Source organism: Monodon monoceros, unplaced genomic scaffold, assembly GCF_005190385.1.
Source record: "Monodon monoceros isolate NGI ecotype Baffin Bay Population unplaced genomic scaffold, NGI_Narwhal_1 Super_Scaffold_16, whole genome shotgun sequence".
NCBI lineage: Eukaryota > Metazoa > Chordata > Mammalia > Artiodactyla > Monodontidae > Monodon > Monodon monoceros.
In genome coordinates this window covers 100,600,522-100,626,224 of record NW_021703772.1, presented here as the reverse complement: position 1 = coordinate 100,626,224, position 25,703 = coordinate 100,600,522, and the positions used below count along the sequence as shown (strand labels likewise).

Here is a 25,703-nt window from a genome sequence, read left to right as displayed (position 1 = left end):
TAAGAGTGAACTATTTTATTTCAGAAAAATCAGTCATATACCAGTTCAGGATTTGATAAGGATGCCGTCCGACCTGACCTTAGTTCATGGGGTAAAAGTGGGAGGTTTTGGATTTTGTTCACACCTCCTAAATATTAGCTGCATTCTGGGCAGATAGACTGTATTGCTCACCTTGGGACCCAGAGCTGTGCATTAGACTCAGCAAGTTTACATGAATATGGGTCTTTGAAATTCATGGGACTTCGTTAGTGGGAGTCAAGAATATTGAAAAGCACATTTATGTATCATTAATGGGAGCAGAGTGTAGATCAGGGAAAGTGAATGATCCCATCCTGTCTGCAGTGCTCAGATTCCATTGGGAATGCTCAAAAAGGGTTATGAGCTACGGTATGTCCAGGGGATAGCCAAGATGGTGAAAGGAGCCGACATCTTATTATGAACAGGAGAGAAGACAGAGCTGTGGATGCTTCTTTGTTAGAAAAGTTGGACCGTTACACAAGAGCGATTACACTTTGTCTCTGTGGCTTCCGGGAGGAGCGGGTACGTGTGTGTGAGTTTGCAGGTCCATTTCTGCTGTTCGTTTCTGCCAGCTTTTTCTCATGATGCTTTGACTTCGTGTGTGCTTTTGATTTTTGACTGTCAGTTCATACTGCTTGGAAATTTATCTGTAGAAGTTATTTGAGACCTAGAGTTGAAGCTCTGTTCTTCCAGAGAGGATTGTCTCTTGCTCTTACACGCATTTGGGCATACCCCAGCTCAGGCCCATTGTACACATAGTCTTGGCTTATAGGTTTTTTGGACCATCCAGGTAGTGTGTACATTTAGATTATAGAACTGCACGAGGGCAAATCTGTTGTCACAGAATCTCATGGCAGATTTTTTTTTTTTTCCTGCTACATCTGTGTCAAGGATTATGCAAAGCAGTTGTTGAATTATAAAAATCAAAGCCTGAGATCAACTGGTTTTGGCAAATACTCTCAAGAAAAAAGCCAACCTCCATGTGTACACCTACCTCTTGGATTCCCACTTTTACTAACTTTTTGGCCTTTTAGGATTTCTTACATTCTTGCTAGTGCATAGATTTTTTTTTAAGATTAAAAAAATAAATATTTTATATTGTCTGTTTACTTGTTTTCAGTGGGAGGGTTTGTCAAGGTCCAGAAACTGAAGTTCATCTATTCAGTATGGAGAACTTGTGGCACCCTCATGAGATAAGGATCTTTTATTATTGACAGCTTAGTAGCCACATTTTAGTGGGGAAATGGGAGAGGGATGACATAGGAAAAAGATTCCTGTATTAGGAAGGTTGATATGTAGATAACCTTTTGGGTCTATTTCATTATGAAAGTATATAGTTTTAGCTAAAGTAATCATTTTTTTGTTTCTCTTAGGAATTTACTATTTTGAACTGGACTAATATTATCGAGTGACATTTATATCTGGTTCCCCTAAGAATAGAAATTGCAAACATCTGTCAATTATTAGAAAACATTGAATCTGCACTAGAAGTCATCTTAATCCACCCTGTGGTTTTGAAAGCACGTTCTTAATCTGAAATTGTTGAACAAAATTAGATTGGCACTTTAGCCCCTGCTCTAATGTAAACACAATGCAATATTTATAGACGGTTGGCATTCTTTGAGAGATGTTGGGCTTTTCAAGTAAAAATCAGTTAATATACCCCAGGGACTTAATTTTTTTCTGTCAAGGATTTTCTGTAAAGCCCATTCTCCTTTCTCCATCTGTCCAACTTTGTTTCATCCTTTAAGATCCAACTTGGTGACCTTTAGTTTTCTTCCCACTGTGACTGTCAGTGGACACAATGTCAGATGAGCCGTACTGTTTCAAAGACCTGTTTCTGCCTTCATTGGTCTAGTTCTTTTGGCTTTGAGGAGGGTATTTGAAAGAAATGAAAAATTTCAATGACTTAATAAAAAGTGTGTTTGAAATATAGAGCAATCAGCTTCCCGTTGACTAGGTTAAGAACTCTCTTCAGTGCAGCTCTGGAATAAATGATTTTTTTTTCTGTTACAAAAATAACTTCCCGTTAAATAAAGCAGTTTGCGTAGCACCATCTCTGGACTCAGGCACGTGGAGGAATTCACAAATTTATATGTACTGTGGGCCTGTTCATGTGCATATTATTCATTTTAATTGCACTGGAGAAATGTCAGACGTGGAAATGGCACTTAATAACCTGACGTGTACATTAATGCTTTGCAGATGCAAGTTTAAGGGACTGCACAGAGCAGTGAGAATTGCCACCTAGCAGCAAGAGAAAGGATTTTGAAAGCCCATGTTTGCTTGGGACGTACACTGTCATAACAGAGATGTAATAGTAAGTTTGTATGGAGACTTGAGCATCCTTTCGGTGCACTACAGGTATTTTCTCTCTGGTTGGTTGAAGCAGCTGTCTAGTGAGGGTGGGATCAGAAAGCGCTTCCCCTCTCAGTTTCGTGGGTGGGCCCACTGCATTGGCTGGAGTCAGGGTTAATGAGGCTGCCCCAGTCAGTGAGTAGATTCCCAAGAGAGCCAGCCCCTTAAAGTAATGGTTCTCAAAATTTTTAGTTTCAGGACCCTATAAGAACCCTTAAAAATCACTGAGGAGGTCCTGAAAACTTACATATTAATTCATTTACAAATAACAATGATAAATGCATTACATATTAACATCAGAGCAGTGATACCGTCACATGTCATATAACAGGTGGAAAATTTCACTGTACAATCATGAGAGAATGAGTGAAAAAATATCATATCCTAGTATCATTATGAAAAGGATTTTGACCTCAAAGACCCCCTGAAAGGATCTTAAGGGACCATGTGGCTAAAAATTTAAATTGAGAGAGAGGCAGGGGCAGGGGGGAGGAATAGCCAGCTAGCCTGGAAGTCCTCTTCCCAGGTTGCAAGCTAGCTACTGGTTTTCCTGCAAGAAGGGTTCTTGGAAGTGAAGTCAAAGGTCATAGTCTTAAACAAAGCTGTGTGTGTTGACAGGTACACTGATAAGAGGGTGTGGAAGCTGGGTGGGAAATGCAGTTTTCATTCTTTTGGGACCTTGGCCATAAAAGCAGTTTCTCAGCAGGAAGGCATGCTAAGAGTTGGAGACATCATCCAACTCCTGCCAAAGGTGCAGGACAGCACTGAATGAGTATGTGCCCACCCTCACCCCCACAGACCGGAGGAAGTCTCCCTGGGAGGTGACTGAGACATGGATCCCCTGGAGCCTGCTTGCCCACAGCTTGACCTGATCCAAAGCCAGAGAGACAGCCAGAGGAGGTCAGGGCACTCAAGATAATCCTGACATCAAACATAGAGCCATACCATGTGGGGTAGTTCCTATGATTGGGGAATTAATTCCATTTCAGACATCAATAAATCATGAGATGGAGGGTTTATGTAATTCTGCGAGTAAAGCAGAATGCTCTGAGGATATGCCAGTGACATTTTGGAAATCAGTATCAAGGAATCTAAGCTGGATGTTAAAACCCAAATCTGAAATGGACTATAAGAAGAAAGCTACTAAATATATAACAGACAAAAGTGGCCAAATTGATAACATAGTTCAGGATGATGTAGTCAAAGTGGAGGAGATATAATTAGTTAATTATAATTATGTTTCTGACAAGTGATCTGAAAATCAAGAGGGAGTGCTCTTTCCTTTTCCCCCTTTTTTTATGCTCTCAAATAATTTTCAGGAACAGTTCTCCTTCCCTTGACTACAGGTTGTAAATATCTTGATGTGCCCAAAGTTAACTGCATTTTAAAAGTTAACTCCGATTTGAAGAAATTCAGATAAGCTGGAGTGTGTTAGTTGACATTTTCCACAGATCGCAGGTTTCAAAGCTAGCTGTTTTGTAATGTCTAGTTCTCCTTTATGGCCTAGCAGCTCACAAGATAGAAAGTGATGTTTCCTGCCATTTTATGCAGCCATATCCTGCTTGACTCCCACCTCCAGAGTCATTAAGCAGCAAAAAACGTATCCTCTATTAATAGTGCCTCTGACTTATTCAGGGAAATCCTTAACCAAGATAAGTGGTGACTGTACCATCCAGTTTCTTCTTCTCGCTTTTCTGTCTCTTTCCACCGGAGGTAAATCTTCCAAAACTTTGAAGCTCGTGATCACTGTTCAAACATGCAGGGAAAATCAGATATTCATACAGTTTCGTTGTGCTTGGGCTTAAAATCAGCGATTAGCTTGGAACTGGGGTACTTCCAGTAAAGAAGGCAATGTGGTTATAATGGGTGTTCATTGGCTGGTCAATGAAGCTGTCTATTCTGTGATCACCCAAGAAGTGTTTTAAAGATGCCTATTGGAATAGGGTCAAACTTCTTGTTTCTTGTTCCTGGGACTTCCCTCTCCGGGGTCTTGAGGCAAGTGTTTGTTTTCAGTATCTGCACCAAGCTGCCCCCTTCTTTGCACGGTTTCTTGGTGACGTTGCTACGTTCACCTCATCACCCCAACCAGAAATCTCTCCCTTGCTCACTTCCCGTCCTGACAGTCTCTACGTCTTGTCCAGCCCTTCTTCTCCATCCCCTCACCATTTACACAATTTCAGGACCTTCCTCCTGGCCTCTCTCAGCAACTCTCGCCCCTCTCAAATCTATCCTCCGTGAACACCAGAGGAATAGAAATGAGAAATGGGCCCATGGATGGGGAGAAGAAGGTGAGAGAGAGACTGTTTCTTTTCATTGTAAGTGCTTCCGAATGGTTAAACTTTTTAACCACATATTTATAATACTTTGATGAAAGTGAATCAATTCATCATTCTTAATAACTGCAGAATGGTCTTAATGAAGATACTAAGATGACCATGTTATTCCTCTATTTGAGACCCTTTGATGAGAACCTATTGCTTACGTGATATCAACCTAACCGCAGTTATATATCCCTGTGCTTCTGCGCATGCTGTTCACTCTGCCAGGAACGTAGACGCTCTTGATCGGGCTTTTGGTCATTGGGTCAAAATCTTCTTCTCTGAATTGGGTTTGCACTGGACCCCGGGGCCCCACTGGCTTGGTTGTGACCGGCTGCCCAGTAGTGTTCTGCCCAGACTGAGCAGGGACAGGGCTGTCTTAATGCACTGGGGCGGGCTAATTAAATCCTTTGGGTCTTCCATCTGTTTCCCACAGCAGTCTGAGCTATCAGCTGAAGAAAGTCCAGAAAAATTAGGAACCTCCCAACTACATCATCATAAAGTCATTTCCTTGAACAAGCAGATTCTGCAGAAGACCAAACAACTGGAAGAGGTTAGTGTTTTCTTTTCATAATTTTATTCAAGTAAAATAAAACCATTCTTCAAGAAGGGAGAAACTGGGGAAGGAGTTAAGATCTCCATGTCAGAATGGTCAAAGGAGATTCTAGAACAGGGGTCGACACTCGCAGGCCCTAGGGCAGTCCAGCCGCCACCTGTTTCTGTAAATAATTTTATTGGAATACATGCACACTCATTTGTTTACATATGTTTTGTGGCTGTTTTCAAGCTCCAGTGGCAGAATTGAGACCTACAGAGCCGAAAGTATTTACTGTCTGGCCCTTTATAGAGAATATTTGCCAACCTCTGTTCTAGAAGAAGATCACAGGGCAAGAAGAGCATTTATTAATTCACAAAGATAAGCTGAGCACCGCTGTGCTGGGCACTGAACTAGGCCATGGTGGTGAAAGAAGAACAAGTTACGATCTCTGCTCTCAGGGGTCTGAAGGTAGTGATGAGGGGACATACTCTAGCCAAATACATCATTTTTTTCTGTCTTTATAAATTTAAATGCTTCAGCTCATTAAATTTAAATTATAGGGATAATACAAGCTCACTGTAAATAAACAAAATAGTATAGAACTGTATGAAGTTAAAAATGGGAATCCCCTTGTACTCTCACCCAGTCCTGTTCCCTAGAGCAACCCGCTGTTTCCTAGGCTTTGCAAGCTCTTACATATGCTCATTCACCTGGGGAGAGGGGGTTGTCTGGTTATAAAAATTGAGTTTGTTTTTCACTTATTTTATCACAGATATCTCTCTGTCAGTAATAGTAATGTCTAATAAGGACTTTCTTTTAGAGTAATTACAAAGTGCTTTTCAAAATTAACTCATTCAGGGACTTCCCTGGTGGCACAGTGGTTAAGGATCCGCCTGCCAATGCAGGGGGACACAGGTTCGAGCCCTGGTCCGGGAAGATCCCACATGCCGCGGAGCAACTAAGCCCGTGTGCCACAACTGCTGAGCCTGTGCTCTAGAGCCCTAAGGCCACAACTACTGAGCCCGCGCACTGCAACTACTGAAGGCTGCATGCCTAGAGCCCGTGCTCCGCAGCAAGAGAAACCACCGCAATGAGAAGCCCGTGCACAGCAACAAAGAGTAGCCCCCTCTCACCGCAACTAGAGAAAGCCCGTGCACAGAAACAAAGATCCACCGTAGCCAAAACTAAATTAATTAATTAATTTTAAAAAAAATTAACTCATTCAGTTCACACAACATCCTTGTGAAGGAGGTACTATTATTACCCTCATTTTACAAATGAAGAACCTGAGACACAGAAGTGAAGCAGTTTTGCCTGTGGTCACACAGCTTATTAGCAGTGGAACCAAGACTGGAACCTATAGATCTACCTCATTCTTTCTGACGAAAGAACGTAGTATATATACACAGTATATATGTACTATAGTTTATTTCACCTGTCCTCTATTTATGAGGTTTTTTCCCCAGGGATTTTTTCCCAGTTGTAAACTTATGCTACCATGCACATCTTCGTACAGTCATCTTTGTGCAAATATGTAAATATTTCTGTAAAATGGATTTTAAGAAGTGGAATTGCTGGATCAAAAAAATATGCATTTTCAATTTTTCTAGAAACTGTCAAATTATTCACCAATTGTTTTACTAATTTATACTTCTACCAATAGTATATGAGAAAATCCAAACTCTGTAAATCCAAGAACCTCTCCTACAAGGCCATGAGGGTAGAAAGTGACCAGGATTCTCCTGCGGCCTTGGTGTTGAGAACCACGGAGAGAGCCTTAGCCCAACAGAAAGATGGAAGGAGGAGTAAAAGAAGGAGAAGGAAGAAAGAACATGGTCCAATAGGGGAATATGCTGCCAAAGGCAGAGAGTAGGGAGGCAGCTAGTAGATAGCGGACAAGAAACCTGAGGTTGAAGAAAGAGGAATCCAGAAAAAAGTGTTAACCAGCAGCTGAAGTTTGGGGGATAAGTCTCGGGGTTAATGATGAAGAAGAAGATGGAGATGGGAGAATCACGGAGGACTCCAGCAAGAGAAAAACTTAGCTAAGCTATTGGGACAGCCCCTGTTAGAGAAAAGCTGGGCAGATCTGTGATGAGTTAATTAAAGAGAAGAGGTGTCTTCCCTGTCAGGATCCAGCCCCCGTGTGTCTTTGTCGGTGACTCCTTCCTTGATGAGCAAGCGGACTCTTTCCTTGGCCTCCTCGGGGCCCGTCTCTGGCCCAGCTCCTCTCATACTTTAATCCCCAGTTTACTGGTTTGGCTCCTTGAGAGAAAGGACTGTGCCGTGCTCTTTGCCTTCCACTGCACACCTCATCTGAGCAGAGCCTTGGGTAAATGTCAGATGGGTGGGTGGGTGCAGGGGAGAGAGGGGGGCAGGAAGGTGGGTGAAGCAGGTGCGAAAATAGCAGGAACTCCTCCTGGAGCTTCAAGAGTTAAGTCATTAGAATTTCAAGAGAAAAACAAACTTTCTCCAGAAATGCCCTCATCTACTAGTGACACAGACAGGTTAATAACAGTCCTCATTGCACAGATGGCACACTTTGAAAAGCAAGAAGCCAGAGCCCCCTGCTTCCCTCCTCTGTCTCTCCTGCCCTCTGCTTGAGGTGACTTCCTGAGAGGCCTGGCTGGAAATTCATCAGTTGTGGAGACTGGTAACTAGAAGCACAGTTTAAGAGTAATGATTTTTGAAGGTGACATAATTCTTAATAGGTTGCTTACAGGTTCAAAGATGGGCTGAGTTGGGAATTCCCTGTTGGTCCAATGGTTAGGACTCCATGCTGTCACTGCTGGGGCCCGGGTTCAATTCCTGGTTTGGGGAACTAAGATCTCACAAGCCACACGGCACAGCCAATAAATAAATAAATAAATAAATTGAATGAATGAATGAATGAATAAATAAATGAATAAATGAATAAATTTTTTTAATGGGCTGAGTTATTTTGAAATAATCGTTGAGATACAAAATACAATTTCTCATTGTTAATTTGTACGCAGGTAACAACCAAAGTGTCTGACAAGTCTAACTGTGGTTTTCTACCACGTCCCCTTTTCAAAAGTAGAAACGTACAAACGCTTTGAGCTTTGAATGGAATGTTTTCAGATATCTAAAAGTTCATAGACAGCACAAGATATACCTTTTTTGTAAGGAAAAGGGAAATGACATTTTTGAGATGTAAGTTTATGATTGTATAACTTTGAGCAGTAAAGGTAGTTCATTTTCTTTCTCCTCATGTTGAAGTCCTGAATCCTTTCTTGTATCTGGCATTGTTTGCCATCCAGTCAAATTCTACGCTAGACTGTTGAGTGCAGCAATGCAGTTTGTGTCCTGTGAACGGGATACATGGACCATGTTCTTTATTCCTTCTCCTTGTTTTACTCCTCCTTCCATCTCTCTGTTTGTTAACGGAAGTGATTGTAGCCATACAAAGAAGTCAGACCTGAATTTGAACCCAGTCCTTATCAGTTATCAGCTACGAAACTTTAGTAAAGTAATAACCCCTCTGAGTCTTTATTTCCTCATATGTTAAATAAGGATAATGTCTTCGTCCATTGAATTTAGTAAGGATTCACTGTTAGGATTTACGCAGAAAATCTAGTATATCACCTGACATGTAGTTGGTGCTAATTGAGTCAGAAACGTCCATATTTGTTTAGTTTAAATCTTTCTGAGCTTCCATTTTCTCATCTGTGAAATGTGGATACCTCCCAAATCTGTGCCATTGTGAGGATCAAATGAGAACAGTTGTCTTTTATCTTTCGTTTACAGCTGCAGGCAAGTCATACCGACTTACAAGCCAGATATGAGGAAAAAAAGAAAACACTGACAGAGGTGAGCAGGTTCCCTTCCTCCACGGGTCTTGTTGGTAATCGTTCGACCTGCACCACTGATGGGATGCCTGCATCATCAATCCGTGTGGAGGGGTCACCATCCCCTTCTCAGCGCTCAGGTCCACCTGGAGTCAAAGGACAATCACATGGTAGCGCATGACTCGAGCCATCAGTTTATCCACACTGCCGTGTTCTAAACCATCAGAGCCTGAGTGGGAGAGGTCGCTGTGGGCTGCAAGGGTCCGGGAAGCTTCCTGAGGACAGTGGGCCTGACAGGCAGGGTGGGTCACGTTGAAGAACACGGTGGGTCATTCACGGCAAAGGGCCTCTGCTCCAGAACACTGGATTCCGTGAGAGAGAGGAGGTTTCTTTTTGTGAGATGACACGACTACAGAGGGTATAATTCGTTGTTCACAATTGCCGGTGATCTCCTAGGCGGAATGGAAGAGGGGCTGTGGGTCTGTTTGACCCTGTGGTCCGTGTCCTGACCCAGATGGCGACCGTGCGGTCCTCCGTCAGCATCACAGCATACTTACCTCCCACTGGCGACTGCCTCAGAAGCCAGGCGAGGAAAACAAACATTTGTGATACCAGCTCTGTCATGTGAGGAATTTAGTTCTTTTTACTTCTGTCCCTCTTTCCACGGAAAGCGAATCCTCACCCAGGTCTGAAGAGCTCTCCCCATTGTGATTTTCGTGCTCGGGCTACAGCTGTACTTTACAAGGGCCTCGCTGCGAGGGCCCCACCTAGTGCTTTCTGGACCATGTGGAAGTGGGACTGGCCTTCAAAGGCATCTCTGAAGCCAAGGCAGTCTCTTTTTTTTTTTTTTTTTTTTTTAATTTCGCATGAAATTTGCTCATTTAAAATTGTCACTTCTCTAGCAGTATGCAGCACTTAGTTCACTGCTTTGCTATAAACCTGACAAAGCTTTGTAATTCTGACCTGGACTGGTGGCTTCAGTTATTGTCAGAATGTTTGAAAAGGGCAGACGCAAGATGACAATTAGAGGAATTTTTAAAAAATTCTTTCTAAAGATGCCTGTGTTGCATTTGGACACATCAGCTTTCTTTACACTATTCTGTGACTCCATTCCTTCTGGATTAGATGGCAAACTCCTGGGGTGGAATCCCTGCAGCTGTCCTACTTTTCATGCTACACAGTCCCTGGCTTGAAGTTTGCCAAGTCATGGATCCATCTTTCTATAACAATCTGGAAGAGATTAAAGGCAAAACATCTTGATATCAATTTCCCTAAACACTTAACTGTCTTAGGATATAAATCCAGAATGGCTATCAAGTCACTTTTGGTATTAAACACTAAATCAAATATTTTTTGAACCCTGTACATGTGCTAGAAAGGTGGAAGTTATGAGTTAAGTCAATAATAGGAGATAGTCTTCCTGTCCTCACATAATAGTAACAGCTAACATTACAGTGTGCTGGGTGTGCTCTGGGCACATCATTTGTATCAGTCATTGAATCTTCATAACAACCCTGGCAAACACACTGTTGATATCCCTGTTCTGCAGCTGGAGAAACTAAAGCAGAGGGGCCGTTCAGATTCCACTGCTAACAATGCGGCACCAATGACCTCTTGCAATGAGCTTGCCGTCTAGGAGGGCAGTCAAACTAATTCCCATCTAGAAAAACGGGAGGCTATCCAAAACCTGGTGCTGAACAGCTTATATAGAAGACGGATTTGGTCAGGATTCTGAACACTGTGAACCTGAATCAGTAATGAACTTTGCCTTTGGGCCTCAGTCTTCTTATCTGTTCAAGGCAAGGACTGGGCAGAATGAGCACTCTGAGCCCTTTCATGCCAGTGTGCCCAGGTTTTACCTTTTCAGCAAAACCTGCCTTGCAGGATAACCTAGTAGCACTGGAAAACAGGGAAAATCTGCCTTCCCAGTAAACTTAGGAAAAGTGAAGCACAGCATGGAAGGTAGAGGACAGATGGGAGCCCTGACGTGTGGCCAGGGGATGGGGGCTGCCGCAGGCCCCTGCGTTAGTGGAGGCCCCCAGGTTCTAGCCTGTGCGCTTTCAATTTCAGCGATCACAGCTTTGATTTTGTACGTGAGAGGTTAATTCTGTTTTTAATATGCAGTATCCTCTCCTGCCTCTCTGAGGGCATTAACTGTGTCTGAAGTTTTTCTTGATCTATAAACTATTCCTTCAGATCAGAATTAATTTGTTGAATTGATACATTTTTATGGTTATACCTTTCTTCAAACGTTTGATAATTCTTCATGGTGTGCTTACTGTTGATTCTGAAATTTTCTGTGACCAACTGTATGGGTTCTGTGTCCATTTGGTGCAGTGACTATTCTGGAAGGGTGGGTCCCACTATTTGGTGGGATCAGCCAGTGGTACCTGATGTTTGGGGCTGGGGCACCGTCTCTGCTGCCGAGTGTTGCCAGCTCTCTGGGGGCTGCCCTGCCTCTGGGACCCATGCGCCAGCCCTTGGGTTAAGGGAGCCAGGCTTCACTGCGTAGCCCGCTGGCTCATCCTGATGCAGACCCCAGCCCTGCACCCCAGGCCTTCCTGCGTCCTCTGGGTCCACACGGCAGTCCTCCGCAGGCCCTTCCTGTCTGCTGCCATCTTCCTTGTCCCCGAGGTACCCAACTTCTGTGATCCAGCAGAATCACCTGGACTTGAGGCAAGAGGAACTTCCTGCAGCTTGTGTTTGGTCTTCCATTTTCAGCTGGAACTCTTAGAACTTCTTTAACTTGTTTTTTAAATAGGTAACCCATTCACATGGTTCAAAATTCAAAAAGTATGAAGGGTGTCCCCCTGTAACCCAAGCAAACAGCTACTCTCTCCAGAGGGTAACCAGTTTCTTGTGAATCTTTTCAGAAAAGTTTCATGCATATACAAATAACATGTAGGTTCTTTTATACCTGGGTACATCCGATGTATACATTCCTTTATACACATTGGAAGCACATTGGAATCATGGTTTTATATGTTGTCTTCTTCAACCAACAGTAGATGTTAGAGATCATCATAAAAGAGCTGTTTATTCTTTCTTTTTTTAATAGCAGCTTAGTATTCTATGGTGTGATAGATCTGCACACCTTAAAAGTTAAAATCTGAATTTCTTTAAAATTTCTTTTTTAAAATCCCCAACTGTCTGACTCAGAAAAAGAAAGTGGAATTTTTCAAGATGAGAGATTTAACCCTACCCCTGTCAAGCAGCCATAATAGTGGTATCCTGAAATTGAAACCCAGGTCTGTCTCTCACAGCCACTGTTATTATTTACCTCTTCCTACTGAAAGACACCTGCTGTCAGCATTACTTTTGGCTTTCCACCCATTTGCTGCTGTGATTTAAAGGTATTGCCTTTAAGGTCTCATTTACCAACAGAATGTGTCAAGAAGGGTCTGGTTTTGACCTTTCCATGCTGTCCCTCCACCCCCATCGTCTTCCTCTCATCCACCTATTTTCTCAACATACAGCCAAATCCAGTGGGCTGTCAGGAAAGGGGTGCAGGTGTGAGCCGGGAAGGAGAGGACATCTCCTGTCCCCCCAACGTGCCTCCTTGTCTCCCGCAGCTCAAGAGTTATGGTGAGAAACTGGACAAGGAACAGGCTGCCCTTGAGAAGGTAGAAGCCAAAGCTGATCCAAGGTAAGAGGTTTCAGCATGTGCTTATTTTCTCCGTGAAGCTATCTGGTGGTTTGAGCACAGGGCTGAGGAACTGGGGGTCATTGCTGCTGGACCCGTGCCGCTCAGTTACTTCACCGCTGATCTGGGCCGTGCCTGTTGCCCAGGGGGTGCTGAGTTAGCCTCCTCTTCCCCCCTCCCCAGTTCCCCCTGGGGTCAGGAACAGCTCGTTTTGTGGTTTTTTTCTGTTTGTTTTTCTGTTTTTAAAAACTAAGTAATACATTCAAGGTTCAAAAGGACGTGTGCCGAAAAGTCTCCTCCCGCACTTGCCCCCCTCCCTTAGAATCAACCATGGTTACCAGGTTTTAACAGCACAGATTTTAGCCCTGTCCTTTGGGAGTGAAGGTACAGTCTTTTTTGACACAGCTGCTGGGTTTTTGTGTTTTGTTTTATTTTTCCATTAGTTGTATTTAGACAATTTAAATTAAATATAATCACTTACATTTGACCGTTTTAGCACCAAACTGTTTGGGTGGTGAACTCTCCCAAGTGTCACTCACTTGAGTGAAATCATGAAGTAATAAATGCTTCAGGCACAGATTGAGCAGTTCTGGGTTTGGTGGACATTTTTAGCCAAGAAGTACCTACAGATTACTTGGCTTTATGATTAGAAACCCTCTTTTCATGAAGTGGAGCAAAGTACTATTAGATACTTGACATTTAAAATTTCAAATTAGTGCTTTTAATGACCTTAAAACTCGTTTCCTTTCAGAAGGGAAATGAAAAATAGGAATTAAAATTACGATACTGTCTGTGCTCTGAGTCTGTTAAGTAATTAGTATCATTAAAAATATACAGTAATCTTGAAACTCCTTGTTGTTTCTGCAGCAGACATTTTAATGCTGAATTCTGTAGTGTTTGGTTGTGGCCTGATGGACTCAGCTTATAAATGAATAACAATGTCATTTAAAGGGTAGTCATAACCATTTGTGGGAAGCCCATTAGACACTCTTGGGAGAGACAAGGAAATTAAGAAAGAAATCCCTTTTTATCTGGGGTCTTGGTTTTCCCCGTGATTCATAAAATCATAATAGTTTGTTTCAAGTCAGTCATTTTTTGGTCTTTTCTTTTCAGCATCCTGCAGAGCTTGAGAGCCCTTGTAGCCATGAATGAAAATCTGAAAAGTCAGGAACAGGAGTTTAAAGCGCATTGTCGAGTAAGTGTTGCTTGGTGTCGGCAGATGTTAAACAAGATTCTTGTAAAACCTCCTGCTTTCCCTCTCTTGCGCTGCCGAGGGTCCTGTCCAGGTGCAGTCGGAAAAGCAGGCTCACCAGGCGGGTACGTGGCAGTGTGTGAGAGGAGTAGAGGACTATGGTAGGTGCCTTCCGAGGACACCGCAAGTGACTTAGGTGTGCCAGACCCCCAGACCGAGAGCACAGTCTAAGAAACGATGTTTTCTAATTTCCAAATGTACTGAAAAGAAGAGTCTTACAAAGTGCGAAAGGCATAGCCTCTTAGGAGACCAGGGCCGCCCTGAAAACCTGGCGTGTCTGTGTGTTGCGTGTTCTGCCACGTGAGACCTCGTGGTCCGGTAGCGCCAGAGCCATCCGGAAGCTGGTCTGACTTGCGCAGGGCCGGGTGGCAGGGGAGGAGTGCCTTGGTGAGGCAGGGCTCCGGGCCGCAAGGTCCCAGGAAAGGTGGAGAAGGGTCGGCACCAAGAAGGAGGCTTGGACTGGGCTCTAAGCCACTCGTTCATTCTGTGTCCCAGGGGTTACTGCGAGACTCGCTTGCCCTTTAGGAAGAAAGGCCCCTTCTTACTGAGGTACAGCTGCCTGTATCCTCCTGAGTTAAACTTCCCAGGCTGAAAATCAGGGGTCTGGGGAGCTACTGCCTAATGGACTTTCTGACTCCACGTAAACTCACGAAATGTGAAAAAAAGACTCTAGATCAAGGTAAATAATTACCTCCGATTACTAGCCTGTCCAGATCTTACAAATGTTCGTGTTACTTTTAAAGGAGGAGATGGCCCGGCTGCAGCAGGAAATTGAAAACCTGAAGGCTGAGAGGGCTCCAGGCAGAGATGAAAAGGTACGGGCTATGGAGAAGTGCTCCAGTCTGCTGGGGGCTGTGTGACTTCCACCATGAAAGGATTTCTAGAGGACTCAACAGCGAAGAGTCTGGTGCCAAAAAAGACCAGACTTCCCTCAGCCTGGTCCTCTGAACACACATTTCTCAAGTAGTCTTCTTAGATATTTGTCCCTGTCCTTTGTCTTCCTTCTGTGGGTTAAAGCATCCATAGGTGTGGCCAGCAGCAGCTCCAGATCAGAATTAACGGGCCACAAGCCCGGCTGCCCCCTCTGTTAGGGACGGGGTGTTTGCAGGAGCCCCCTGAGCTCTGCTCCCGCTCGTCCCATTTGCCTGTAAATTCTGTGCCAGTTTGCTCGTCTCACCCTGCACTCCCGCCCAGGGACACAGGAAGGCAGCAGAGAGCGGCACGGGATGTGAGGTCACAGCTCTGGCAGCCCGGGAGCATCCCGGGCTCAGGAACACGGCCCACTGGCTCTCGGAGCAGACGCCTTGACCTTCCAAGGAGCTAGTGTGGACAAGGACAGAAAAATAAGTCTGTTTCTCTCACCAAATTAGATTGTAGGGATCGCTGTGGTTTGTCCCTTCTCACGCTCTATTCAAGGCTTATTTGCTGAGGCTCCCTGTGCTTAAGATGTGAGAGTTGGGTGTGGCTTTGGACCCCATCGACTGCACCCTGTCTCTGGGGGAAATGGGGAACTTGGGGCTCAGAGAGGGGAGGGGACTTGTCCAAGCAGCCAGCATGAGTCCAAATGCTTTCCACCAGGGCTGCGGGGAGATGGACCTCAGAGGTGCCACCTCCCTGTCGTGATGGGTTGTGCCACTCCAGCCACAGCTGTGAAGACTGGCACGGGGATAGCAGAGTGTGGCCGTGCAGTGGGTGGTGTCCTGGGACCACCCACCCACATCCAGCCTTTCCAGTTGTTTCTAAGACTTTGAGCTCGGAGGCTCACATGAGCTCAGCAGCCTCTGGGTTTGCACAAATCACAGACTTTCAGGATGGCATTTCTCTTCTTAGCAGTCACACCTCGTTAGAGGGATTGACTCACATTCAAAGACAGAGTTTAGCTTGTTAGGGTGTGGCTGACAGGTATTTAAGAACAATTTAAAATCTGGGGCTCGTGTGCAGGCTGCGCCCTGTTCAGACGTGGTCTGCCCATCCCCCCCCCCCCGCCTCCTACATCTGGACCCTCAGCTTTTCTGTCCCATCCCTTTCCTCAGAAGCATTTTTTTTCTTTTTTTTTTTTACTTTTCCTTATTGCAGACCCTCTCCGGGGGAGAGCAGCACAGTGCCCTAACCCCTGCCATGACGCACAACGTAAGTACCTGCTCATTCTCAGGACCGCTGCTGTCCTCTGCGGGTGTGGCAGCTTCTCACACGTCTTTTCATCCTGTCTGCGGCCACCTCCTTGTCTTCGGGCTCTCAGGGCGTGGCTCCATCTCGTGCATCCGCTCCGTGGATGGAGCAGGACCTCACGGGGACGGCCCTGACGGCCGGCACCTGGCACAAGGCATGCCGTCCCCACCCTGGCATCTGAGCCGGGAAGGGGACAGGCCTGTGTGGTCCACATGTGCCCGTCACAGCCCAGGCTCCGAGGGGCGAGCAGTGCACAGGGAGAAAGCTCTCTCTGGGCGGACTGCGTTCCAGGGTCAGCAGCCTGTAAAGGGCTGGGTAGTAAATATTGTCACCTTTGTGGGCCAGCTCCACCGTGGTCGTGGTAGTCTATAGATAAGTGAAAGGACATGGCTACATTCCAGTAAAACTTTATTTACAAAACTAGGCACAGAGGTGAAATTGACCCAAGGGCTGTGGGATTTAGCTGCTGGGCTGTAGTTTGCGGACCCCTGTTCTGAGTTAAACAGGTGCTTCTAGGAGAAAGGAATAGAAAAGGAAGAAGAGAAGGAAGAGAGAAACAGGAAAGCCTCTAACATTCTCCTCCTTTAGGGTTTCTCTTCCCTTCGTGCCCTCAGAGGCTCCTAGAGAGTGAGCTTCGGGACTCCCATGGTGAAGGCTGTTGAGGTTTGCCTGCAGCTGAGCCCCATGGAGGAGCTGGTGTGTGTGTATGTGTGTGTGTGTGTACGCACACAGTGGGGAAGGGGCACCTCTGACACTACTGTAGCTTTCCCCAGTTCAGCAAACCATCCAGCCATGTCTTTTACCCCATTGGGTTCAGCGAGGGGCTAGTTTCTCTCTTTTAATTCAACTCTGTCCAAAGGGCCTTTCTGCAGTGGTGGAAATGTTCTCTGTCTCTGCTGTCCAGTATGGTAGCCACTAGCTACATGTGGCTACTGAACACTTGAAACGGGGCTAGGGAAGTTGAGAAACTGAATATTTTTAAGTTTTAGTTAACGTAAATTTACATAGCCGCTTGTGGCTGGTGGCTATCATGTTGGATAGTGCAGGTCTAAACAGAAACATAGGAAGCAAGCCATCATCACCTCCAAACACAGAGACATAGAACGACAGGCTCTTTAAATCACGGTTGTCTTCTCCTCCTCATGGAGGAGGTGTGGGAGGAAAGGGCACGTGGACTTGAGGGATACTTCACTTAAGAACCCTGGATGCAGCCTGGGTCCCAGAAGAAGGAAAAGTTGTCATAAAGTGATGTGAAAGAGTGTCAAGGGTCTCCCAGGACTTAGGACCCGACCCTGAACTCGGCCATTTGAAAAAAGGAATTTGGAGCCTCAGGATGAGGGAGATATATAAAAACTGTCCAACTTCAAAAGATTTCATCAAAAAATGAAAATTTCCTCTTCCCAGATAATTGTGTTTCTTTCCAATTTCAGGAAGACCTAGACAGACGGTATAACATGGAGAAAGAGAAGCTTTACAAGATCCGTTTACTACAGGTGAGTGAAAACAAGAGCCAGTAGATGCCTCTAACTAGGCTTGCGTGCCTATAGCAGAAGTAGAAAGCCTCAGCATCTAAGAGCTGGAGAGGCTCGGGAAAGCTGCTGTTTGCTCTCCTATCTGGAGTGTAACTCAGCGGATTATGTTGGTTATAACACCTCACATTGGTATGTTGTTTCACCATCGTCTCGTTTGATTTGAGATGGGTGGAAAGTAGCTATTAGCCTCATCTTCTATATGAAGAAATTGACTCACATCTGTGAAGTACAAGCAGCTGGTAAGTGCCGGAGCGAAGGTTAGAGGTCTAATGTTCTTGTCCAGTACTTTTTCTGTTTTTTAATTAAGAAAATTTTATTTACAGTAGAACAGAATACTTAGGAATATATTTAGCAAAAGACTTGTAAAACTTGTACTCTGCAAACTACAAAAAATTGTTAAAATGTCCAGAAGAGGCAAATCTGTAGAGACAGAAAGTGCATTAATGCTGCCTAATGGTGGGGGTAAGGGGTCGGGAGACACGGGAGTGACTGCTGATTGGTACGGGTTTCTTTTGGGGTGATGAAAAAATTCTGCAATTTTAGGTAGTGGTGATGGTCGTACGACTCTGTGAGTATACTAAAAACCATTGAATTGTATACTTTGGGTGAAATGTATGGCCTGTGAATTATATCTCATAGCTGTTTAAAAAAAAGTGGTGGGGGAGGATAAGGTAGATTTAAAAATATTGTGTTCTTTTCTAGTACCTTTCCCCTAAAATTAAGTGCCCACTTCAGCTGTCTTAGTTGATAACCTTAGGGGTTTGTGAGAAGGCCATCAAATATGGGGAGTTTTAAAGTTGGCTCTAAATTCACATAGATCAAAATTACGTTATAGAATCTTTTACATTGCCGGAGTCTGGCTCATGCACATTCAAAAGCCAAGAGTTAACTTGTGTTGCACTTTGGCCCGGGCCTTCTCTCTGTTCTCTGGGAAAGGAAGGCCAGGTTCTGGTGGGGAGCGGCCAAGGGGCTGTAGGGGCCAATGGGACCCTCTTTCTCCTTTCTCTGGCCCGTGCTTATTTTGCTGAGTTGTTGGGCTAAATTCCGGGGAGTCAAATTTGTCCTGATACAAGGACACTGTACCAATCTTAAAGAGACACAGAATTAAATAAAATCAGGACAGTACAGCTGCATACTTGGAAACTTTTTGACTGTGTGCTTACTATGTATTCAGTGTTGCATTAGATCCCAGGAATAGTAAATGGGATGCTCTATCTTCTGGGAGCCGGCTGGCTGTTTGAGAACCAAGATATGTCCATATACATCAAAGTACAAGAGGGCTTATATGCGAATTGCATACTACAGGCTGGAGACCTGGGGGTCAGTCATACACACTGGCTAGAGGGAAGGTGCTGTAGAACCCTAAGCCTGCTGAAGCCTGAGCCAGGGCTGGGTCAGTGAAAATGGACAGAAATAAACTGGCAGGTGAGAGGCTGAGCAGCTGTATCCATGGAACTTGGGATGGGTTAGAGGAAAAGTGGAGTCGAGGATGGTGGGGGAATTTCTGACTTGGGCAATAGTGTGGATCCTTGTGTTATTCATTGAGCAAAAGCCTAAAGGAGAAAGGATAGGGCTGAAGGGGATGGGAGTGTGAATAGAAGTGTTAATGAGATCTGTTTAGGGCTTTTAAAGGTTGGGGTACTCACCCCAGTAGGAATAGTCTGGGCTGGAGATCTGGGGGTCAGCGCTGTATAGGTGGTAACCTAGGATGTGAAAATACAGGCTGAGAAGAGGGAAAGAAGGACTCCACCAATGAGGGTTGAGACCAAGCAGGCAGCCGGAGGCCCAGGGAAGACAGGAGCCCAAGGTCTCGTGGCAGCTGAACAGAGAGCTCAGGGGAGAGAAGGGTCAGTTTGCCAGAAGTCAGGAAAGCTGGAAGCTGAGAATTTCCATAGGTGCAGAGAGAAGGTCTGTGGTGACCTTGGCGAGAGCAGTGCCAGTGGGTGTTGGGAGCAGCCCGCGGCAGTGGGTTGAAGGGTGACCGAGGGGAGTGGAGGGGTCAGAGGCACTGGGGTACGTTGCTCTCGGGAAGTTGTGCTATTAAAGGGAGGAGAAAGATGGAAGCTGAAAGATGACCAGGGTTTAAGGAAGGGCCTTTCTAAGGATGAGGGACTTGAACATATTTAAATGCCGATGAGAAGAAGCCAGTAGAAAAGGAGAGGTTAAAGATACCTTGAAAAGAGTGAATGATTTTATCTTTAGATTCCTGAGAAAGTATAGGAGCCAGAGCCAGAGCAGCAGGCACTATTTTGGTTTGATCACGACAGTTGATAGTGGGTTTTGCGCCTGGAGGGGTTTTTGCGTCCTAATGAATTAGAGGTCCCCGTCTGCCGCTGTGATAAAGTGGGCCAGAGAGGGGGAGGACAGAGAGGCGCAGCAGAATGGCAGCGCTGAGACCGTGAACCTGTGGTGGGAGCTGGGTGGCCCTCTTCAGCGCTGACCCTCGGGGAAGCCGCCCACCTCGGAGCCCGAGGTCTCCCCTGCGCCACACACAGCCCTGCCTCCCCAGATGCACCTGGAGCAGTTCGGCTAGAAGAGCCCAGTTCGTTTCACAGGAGGGGGAAAGTGCCAGAAAGCTGCTTTAGGAGGAAACTGTAGGAGCTTTTCAAACACGCTAAGGGATTTGGGATTTGCATGGAGGCAGCAGGGCAGCATCCCTTGTCATCTGGGAAGCACTTCTGTTTCCTGGTCCCTGCCTGACGCTGGGAATCAGCTGCTCTGGAGTCCTTGGGGGCCTGGTGGGCTGGCTGGGGGCACCATCCACACATGCCCTCCTGTTAGAATCCTCCCTCCGATCCATTATTTTGACGCCTTCTCCCTGTGTTGCCAGGGGAGTCAGGGTCTGAGACGCGCCCCTCAGGCTGCAGCCGCGTCGGGTGCCTGCCTTTCAGGGTGGGTGTGGGCACAGGGTGGGTGGCGGCAGTGTTTTGCCTCCCCAGAGGACACGTAAGGCCTTTCACCAGACAGTGTTGTCTCCCCCTCCCTTTTGCATCTAGGCTCGAAGAAACCGAGAAATAGCAATTTTGCATCGCAGGATTGACGAAGTGCCCAGCAGAGCCGAGCTAATACAGTATCAGAAGAGATTTATCGAACTCTACCGCCAGAGTAGGTGCATCGACCACACACTAGCTCCTGAGGCTGACTCTGCGGCGATGGGGGTGGGGGGGCAGGAGGCGCGGGGTTCTGTCCCACTTCAGCGTGGTGGCACCGTCCATGAAAGCCACCCCTGGGGAGGCCCCCAGCTCACCGTCGGGCCCACTCACTTCACATAGCCCAGAAGCCCAAGAGAAACACCATGGAGCTCTGACTGCCCTCTCCCTGGACAGATAGCTTAAGCTGATTGAGCTCTTAGAGTGATGCCTCTAGCCCACCCTCATCCCTGTCAGTCATCGGGCTCCACTTTCCAGCGTCACACGGAACCTCGCGACCCCGGCATCTCTAGATCAGCCTTCGCTCATTGTTCTTCTCCTCTGCAGACCTTCTTGCTCATGTGGTCCTTGCCTTTAACAGCATCGTGTTCACCCAGGGATGCAGGACTGGGTCTCCCTCAGCCTAAATCAGTGAGCACATCTCGTCAGGCTCAGAGTGACACTCAGAGCTGTCATTGCCTTTCTCTTCCCAGCACTGCTGCCATATCTGTTCTCCCTGGCATCATAGCTCAGCCCAGTGAGGCTTAGCTGGTCTGCAGCCCCTTCTGAGTCTGTCATCCACCCATCCAGTCATATCACGTCTCTCCAGTGACAAATCCTCAGGCGCTTCCTAGACCCACTGAAGAAAGCCCCTCTCCTTATTCTGCCCAGGACCCTCCCCAGTCTAGGTGGCCTGCCTGAAGGTCCCGATTCATGCCCGCAGTCCCCACTCTGCCCTCCTCAGTGCACACGCTGCCTCTGACTACACCATGCACTTTGACATCCTAGGCCTTGACTCCTGTTAACCTGCTCCTGGGACCCCTTCTTCACTCTGTTAGACAAAATCCTTCAAGGCCCAGCTCACATCCTCTGTAAACAGATCCTGGACCATCACCTCTTCCTTAGGCTCCCACTCTTGCTTGTGTCCTGGGTACCTCAAACTCAACACATACAAGACTGAATTTGCCTCCCCCTCCGTCTTTCCCCTCGGCCACTGGGATCGCTGTCAAGCCAAGTTAGACCCCCCTGTCTTCTCTGCTGTAGCCACTTTCTCATCACTGCCCAGAGTCTAACCCCTTGTCTGCACTCCTGCCTGAGGGATCTTTCTCACACAAACTTTGATCATTTTACACTCTTGCTTTAAAAGCCTTGATATTTAATAGCTCCCCCTAACTAGATGGACAATCTTCAGAATCCTAACTCCTGCCTCGTCTGGGCCAGCTGGCCCCCCTGCACTCCCTGTGTCCCTCACCCCTGTGAGCTGGTCCCAGGCCCAGGAGGCCAGTGCCCTACAGTTCCCACTTGGAAAACTCCAAGTCTTCTTTCAGAATATACCCCAGATTTTCCCTTGAGACGTTGGCGTCTCAACCATCCTTCCTGGTTCAAGCCAGAGCACTGTCCCTACTCAGAACGTGCGTCCAGACGCACGCTTCCTTTCACGTCTTACCTCACCACCCTGACGTTTTATGCGGTCCTCACATTTGACTCAGATGATCAGGGGCAGGTGTCAACGATGGCAGTTTCTCAGCAGAAAATAGTTTCTGCCTTAAGTTAAATCTTTCTCCCTAAGCACGGGGTTTACAAAAGCGAGCCGGCTGTGGCTCCTGCCCCTGAGGAGCGTGGGAAGGGAGGGAGCCACACAGACAGGAAGAGCTGGCATGGGGTTGCTTCGTCCCTCTGCCTTCCTCCCGGGACCCCTCACCTGGAGGACTTCGGAGAAACCCGCGTCCCGCACGCCGACAGGGAGCTTCCGCTGGCTCCTCGTGTCGGCGGGCCCGTCACGGCTGCCACGCACGTGCCATCAGCCTGCGGCAGCCCTACACCGGCCTTTGTGCCCCGTGGGGCTTCCGCACAGACGGCACTGGCAGGTCCGAGTCCTGCAGCGCCTCCGCGGGGAGAGGGTACTCAGGATTGTTTTGATACATTTTCTCACTCACCTGCTGATTTCTTTGCATTTGCAGTTTCAGCAGTGCACAAAGAAACCAAGCAGTTTTTCACTTTATATAATACCCTGGATGACAAGAAGGTTTATTTGGAAAAAGAGGTAAGAGCCTTTATAGAAAGAAGAAACATAATCAGATGAGCAGCTACCAGTGCTGTCCGCCCGGGAAGTTTGCACGAACCTGCTGTCGGGATGCCTTCGGCTGAAGTGGGAAGAGCACCTGTCGTGTGCCCAGTGCCGACTACAGGGTCAGAAAGTGTCCACTGTGCAGGGTGGGCAGCAGTTGTGTGGCACCTCGTGAGCGACGACGTCATAAAAATAAACATCCTGGAAGCTCGCGAGGTGCAAACGGAGGAGGGCCTGCAGCTGCTGAGACTTTAGTTTGAGTTTTAGGGGAAGGAGAGAGCCAGCTAAAGGAAATGGGGAGGGTGGGCTGTCAGGGTTGGCGGGGGGAAGTGGCGGTTTAATCATCCACGGCAGACAGGCGCGAACTAAGAGAATTTTGTGAGAACGAAAGCGGGAGTGGAAGGGGTGACCGGGGCAGCCGCTCCATGTTACTCCGACTCAGGCCAGATCCGCTGGTGGTCAGGGCCCTCGATGGAAGGCAGACGATTGGGGCAGGTGTGCAGCTGTGTTTAGGAAAAAGCAGCGCTGTCTTCCCAGCGGCAGCAGTGTGGTGGCTCCAGCAGGCACTCTGGACTCACACGGGTTTGGGTTTTAGTGCGGCTTTATCTTCCTCACCTGTAAAACGGGGAGAACTGCAGTGACGGAGACAGACCGAGGCAGTGCCTGTGAGGTCCCTCGCATGTGGTGATACATATTAGCTCCTGCCTCCGCCTCCCCTTGAGGGTGACAGAACCTATTCTTATTTTATCGTCACCCTGCAACCTGCACTAATTACCAGTCTACTAGGAACAGTATTACGGATGTGTCTTTTACCTGGACCCAAATGGAAGCATCAGTGAGTACTGTCCTGGACTGCCTACTGTCAGTCAAACCAGATCGACCTCTCTCCTCCGAGATGCACTCCTCGAGGAGGGGCTGGGTTCTGTTTTCTCTGTATCCAGGGCCATACACAGTAATGGGCACAGAACAGGCATCTGACAGACGTTCGAGTAGATGAGCCGAGTGCGTTTGGGGGGTTTACGTCAGCCCTGGGGGTAGCTCTGCTGCACACCCTGGCCTTGGGTTCTTCCTGCCTGGTGAGGGAAGACGGGCAGCCCCTCCTGAGGAAGCCTCGAAGCCCACTGACCTTCCTTCATCATCAGTGTTTAAAGTTGTTGCATTCTTTTAAAAGCGAGGAGTATGCAGGGGGGTGGGGCTATTTAAATTCCAAGCCATACTAATGCGGTTAGAAGTTTGCATTTGGATAAACTGTACATTTTATCTCAAGTCTATTTATACCTGTGATATTTTAGCTTTCAACATGTCTGTGGAGTCATAAGGACAAGAATATCATCTCCGTTTTACAGAGTGTGACCCTGAGTCCAAGTACAGTAAATGCTCAGTCCTGAGCTCACAAGCCAAGTCAGTGACAGAGCCAGAAAGAGGACCTAGGTTTCTAGACTCCAGACTCACAGGCCTGCCCTGGATGATCGCCAGGACAGGTAGAGAGTCCTAGGTGCGGGCTGTGGCATTTCTAGGGGACAGGGGCCTTGAAGGGCGCACCCCCGTGGAGGCTCTTAGGGCCGCCCGGCAGCTGGCCGCATTGGCAGAGACACTGTGGGAAGGAGTAGAACGGGCACGGTGTTCTCACCCTCCACGCCCACTGACCCTCTGCTGAGCTGATGGCCCTGAAAATAAAGTGCAGTGTTTGGTGAGATCGAAAGGGCTGTGGTACAGCCCTCAGAGCCCTAATGTTGGCTTAGGCTTCCCAGCTGGGAGTTGGGTTCCGTCATTCCTGTGGTCATGGCTGTGGGAAGGTAGACAGACGCTCTGGGGAAACTCTGGAGGTGAGAACACGTTGCTCTTTTTTTTCATGTTACTTTCATCTGTGCGAACAAGGTGTGTTCATCTCAGAAGCAGCCTCCAGAGACACGTGGCAAGCTTGCGGTGGCTGGGGTCAGCACAGGCGTCTGTCAGCCTTTGCTTTGTGTTTTTGTTCTTCTTTCCTCCCCAGATTAGCCTGCTGAACTCAGTTCATGAGAACTTCTCACAGTAAGTGCTCTCAGCCCTCCTCCCATCGGTGGCTTGTGTGCCCTGCGCTTTTGTTGGCTCGCCTCTGCCCGTTTGAGCAAGGCCCAGCGCTCAGGGTGGGATGCTTACTTACGCTTTCACCCCTGCTGCTACGTGCGGATGTGCCTTGGTTTACGCAGAGCTTGAGTTCTTGCAAAAACTTAACGATACAGTGAATTTTTAAAAACACCAAGGAATAGCTTAGGGAAAAGGTGAACTTTCAAATAATTTGACTATGCCTAACTACTATGATTTCTTCATAGATTACTTTTGTCCTGCTAGGATGAGATTAATAACATTTGTTTTTGAGCACAAAGAGATGCTTTAAAATTTAGATAACGAGGCAATTCCCTGGCGGTCCAGTGGTTAGGACCCTGTGCTTTCACTGCCTAGGGCCCAGCTTCAGTCCCTGGTCGGGGAACTAAGATCCCACAAGCCGTGTGGCGTGGCCAAAAAATAAAATAAGATAAAATAAAATTTAAATAATGAAATAATCTATATGATTTTTTTAAATACTTTTCAAATCTGTGGTAGATTTTGGCTTTTAAGTTATGTGCATACTCTAAACTACTTTGTTCAGGTATAAATATGTTCTCCAAAAGTTGGATGGCAAGGCCCATCTGTAGCCAAATCATACCAGCCCTCAAGCATGGCCATTGGCCTGCCCGCCATCTGGGCAGCCCCAGGCTGGCTCTCCGTCCATCAGGCTTCCTCTCCTTCCAGCACAGGTCTCTGCTGTCCCCTGGCAGGTGACCAGCAACTAAGATCTTAATGGATAACAAGTTGTAGACTTTAAGTTTCATTTCTAACTAAAAACAAACAAA

At 46.8% G+C, this 25,703-nt stretch overlaps 1 protein-coding gene across 3 annotated transcripts in view; it reads left to right on the top strand.

Annotated features, from left to right (window-relative positions):
* The window catches only part of CCDC93 (coiled-coil domain containing 93), a 91,066-nt gene that overhangs the window by 52,312 nt on the left and 13,051 nt on the right, over positions 1-25,703 (top strand). For 2 of the 3 annotated variants that reach the window (XM_029224740.1, XM_029224741.1), the window contains 10 exons: positions 5,131-5,247; positions 8,998-9,060; positions 12,611-12,684; positions 13,795-13,876; positions 14,677-14,748; positions 16,010-16,063; positions 17,533-17,595; positions 20,631-20,739; positions 22,724-22,806; positions 24,824-24,861. In XM_029224740.1, the coding sequence (XP_029080573.1) occupies positions 5,131-5,247; positions 8,998-9,060; positions 12,611-12,684; positions 13,795-13,876; positions 14,677-14,748; positions 16,010-16,063; positions 17,533-17,595; positions 20,631-20,739; positions 22,724-22,806; positions 24,824-24,861 (755 nt within the window). Of the gene's footprint in view, positions 1-5,130; positions 5,248-8,997; positions 9,061-12,610; positions 12,685-13,794; positions 13,877-14,676; positions 14,749-16,009; positions 16,064-17,532; positions 17,596-20,630; positions 20,740-22,723; positions 22,807-24,708; positions 24,862-25,703 lie in introns of all 3 variants that reach the window. The other variant, XR_003793862.1, reaches the window with a different exon arrangement.